General features: G+C 20.8%; 2 protein-coding genes across 2 annotated transcripts; both read right to left on the bottom strand.

Moving 5' to 3' along the window:
* Window positions 1-75: 75 nt before the first annotated feature.
* On the bottom strand, window positions 76-992 carry SRAE_0000071300 (Astacin-like metalloendopeptidase; the record flags this gene model as incomplete). Its single annotated transcript, XM_024646646.1, has 3 exons — window positions 76-549; window positions 592-895; window positions 936-992. Coding segments are annotated over 3 exons (835 nt in total), but the record flags the coding sequence as incomplete, so codon positions are not given.
* A 1,144-nt stretch (window positions 993-2,136) lies between these two features.
* On the bottom strand, window positions 2,137-2,850 carry SRAE_0000071210 (Astacin-like metalloendopeptidase; the record flags this gene model as incomplete). Its single annotated transcript, XM_024646645.1, has 1 exon — window positions 2,137-2,850. A coding segment is annotated over one exon (714 nt), but the record flags the coding sequence as incomplete, so codon positions are not given.
* Between the last annotated feature and the right edge of the window lie 6 nt (window positions 2,851-2,856).

Genomic DNA, 2,856 nt, shown 5'->3' with positions numbered 1-2,856 from the left:
TTGGTTTATCTCTAGCTATCATTTTTTTTTGCCCACATATTATAACTCTTTTTGCCATATATCCACAAATCGCACCTGCAAATCCATCAATACATATACACTTACCACAATCATTAGGATCTTGATATCCATGATTTTTGCATATTAATGTATATTTACATATTTTGGAACAATAATGCAAATTCAAAGCTTTTATATCATTAAAAGTAGGATAATCCAGTTGTCCAACAGTATTTTCATAAAGATGATCTTTAGGCATCAATGTATAACCCCTATTTTTACTACCAGTCTGCATTCCAAAGTGCATTACAGAACCATATTCATAAGGTAAAGGTGTATGTTTAATTTTAGATTTTGGTAATATTTGAAAATCTTTCATATATTCTGCAGCAATATTTTCAGGAAATACTTTTATAAATACATCTCTATCAATCCGACAATGTTGATATATAATTCCTAATGTACGTAAAATCATATGTATTATTCCTCCCAAACTTAAACATTCGTTTCCAATACCTATTACTTGTAAACCTTTTTCAAATTTTTTTCCTAAGTAAGCAAAACATTTAGAAGAACAAACAAATTTGATACCTGAAAAATGATTTTTTGAAAGGCTAATATATACAAATCTAAAACATGTTGATGTTTCTAAAATTCTGATTGCTTTTTTTATAAATCTATAGTTTAATGAGACATCAACTTGGTAGTAAATTGGTGAAGTCCATTTATATTGTGATTTTATTATTTCTCTTTTTTTTCTATTATTTGTCGATAAATTATTTGTTATTTTATTATCATATTTAAAATTATTTATTTCTTCTATTGATCTTTTTATATTTCCTTTATTTATGTACTCATTATTTGAACTAAAATTAGTTGAACTAATTATATAAGGCTAAAAGTTTTTTTATGTTATTAATTTATCATTAACTTACAATTACACATAATATATAAAATGCTGAATATAGAAATAACTTTTTTAAATATATCATGTTTTGAAAAAGGACTTTTTCAACCAATATATGGCTTTCACTGTTTTAATATAAATTTTTTTATTATAACAAAAGCATCATAGTAAAATTTTATTTACTGTAAATAAATTTAAAAAGTTCATTAATTTCAATACTAAATAAAACTTTACTTTTCAACAATAAAAAAATTAATTTAAATATTATAATAATTTATATACAAAAACAATATGTAGTAAACTTTTTATAATATTAAACAAAAAATTTTTTTTTATGTAGTAAAATTTTAATACAGATATATTAAAAAAAATACTAACAACATTAAATAATTTATGACATTCAAACTTTCTATTAAAAAAAGTAGTATTTTAAGAAAAATATGGAACTTATGAAGAATGAATAAAAAAAATTGTATAATTTTAAAAGTAAATTTATAAAATATTTTATTTTTTTAATTTTTAATATGCTATACTTTAAAGTCTTTAATATTTTTTCTGTGAAATCTATTCATTAATAGTCTTATTGAAAAAAAGGTAATTATGTTCTTACATAAGCACTTCATTTTTAAGTTCATTTCAAAAAAGCAACTTTTGGTAACAAAAGTTTTATTTTTTTATGCATATTTACTTACTTATAGAACACTATAAAGTTAGAAATGACGCATTAATTATGATCAAAAAAGGATTTGAATTGAAAATTTTTTTTTTATAAAATAGACTCAAGATTAGAAAAAAAGTTATTTAATATTATGATGTTTTTATTAAATAAATTGGCTTTTTTTGTAAAAATTAATAATAATTTTAATTAAAGATTTAAATATCAATAAAAATTAAAAAAATATTCTATTGTGGGTACTTTTAGATTACACTTTAATGAAACTAGATTAAAGTAAGTATCACTATTTAAGCACTGTTATTATAAAATAAACTATTTTTTCTAAGTTTTTACCATTTATTTTCTATATATTTATATATTAAATGTTAATTATTAATATTTAAATTTATTAAAAAAAATTAATTTTTACTTTATTTTGTGAAAAATAAATTAAAAATTAAAAGCAAATTGTGTTTAAATTTAAACTTTTTTAAGCTTAATTTAAAATTGTTATTCTTAAAATTTCTGATACATAATATTGGATCTATTTTGTTTATTCTATGTCTATTTTTGTTTAAGGTATTTCTTTATAATATAAATAAACATAGCTTTTGGGATTTTCACTTTTATAAATTAACATAACATAATAGCTTTCAGAATAAATAATTCTTGTAAATTTCTGGTGACAAAATCTTGCACCTGCTACAGATTTGTCTTTCAAATATTTTACTTCAAATGAATTACTTAAAGAGCACGGTTTAGAATACTTAGGTCCCATATTTATTTTTAAAATTCCAATTTTTATTCTTTTATGATTGTATGATCTTAAATGATAATAACAAAGTTTATTTTGAGTTATTTTGAAAAATGAAGGTTTTACTTTAGCTTCTAATTCTTTTTCTTTACATGACAAACTTGCTCTTGTGTAATAATCGCAATGTGAACCTTTATATCCCTCAATACATATACACTTACTACAATCATTAGGATCTTGATATCCATGATTTGAACATTTAATACTTATTTTACATTTATTAGCACAATAATGAAAATTTAAAATTCTTAAATCATTAAAAGTAGGATAATCCAGTTGTCCAACAGTATTTTCATAAAAATGATCTTTAGGCATCAATGTATAACCTCTATTTTTACTACCCTCAAGGGTACCAAAATGCATCACAGAACCATATTCATAAGGTAAAAATAATCGACTTATTTTGGCTTGTGGTATTATTTGAAAATCTTCCATATATTCTGCAGCAATATTTTCAGGAAATACTTTTATAAATAAATT

Source organism: Strongyloides ratti, scaffold srae_scaffold0000013, assembly GCF_001040885.1.
Source record: "Strongyloides ratti genome assembly S_ratti_ED321, scaffold srae_scaffold0000013".
NCBI classification, from domain to species: Eukaryota; Metazoa; Nematoda; class Chromadorea; order Rhabditida; family Strongyloididae; genus Strongyloides; species Strongyloides ratti.
The sequence above is the reverse complement of the archived record's forward strand: the minus strand, read 5'-3'. Positions and strand labels throughout refer to the sequence as shown.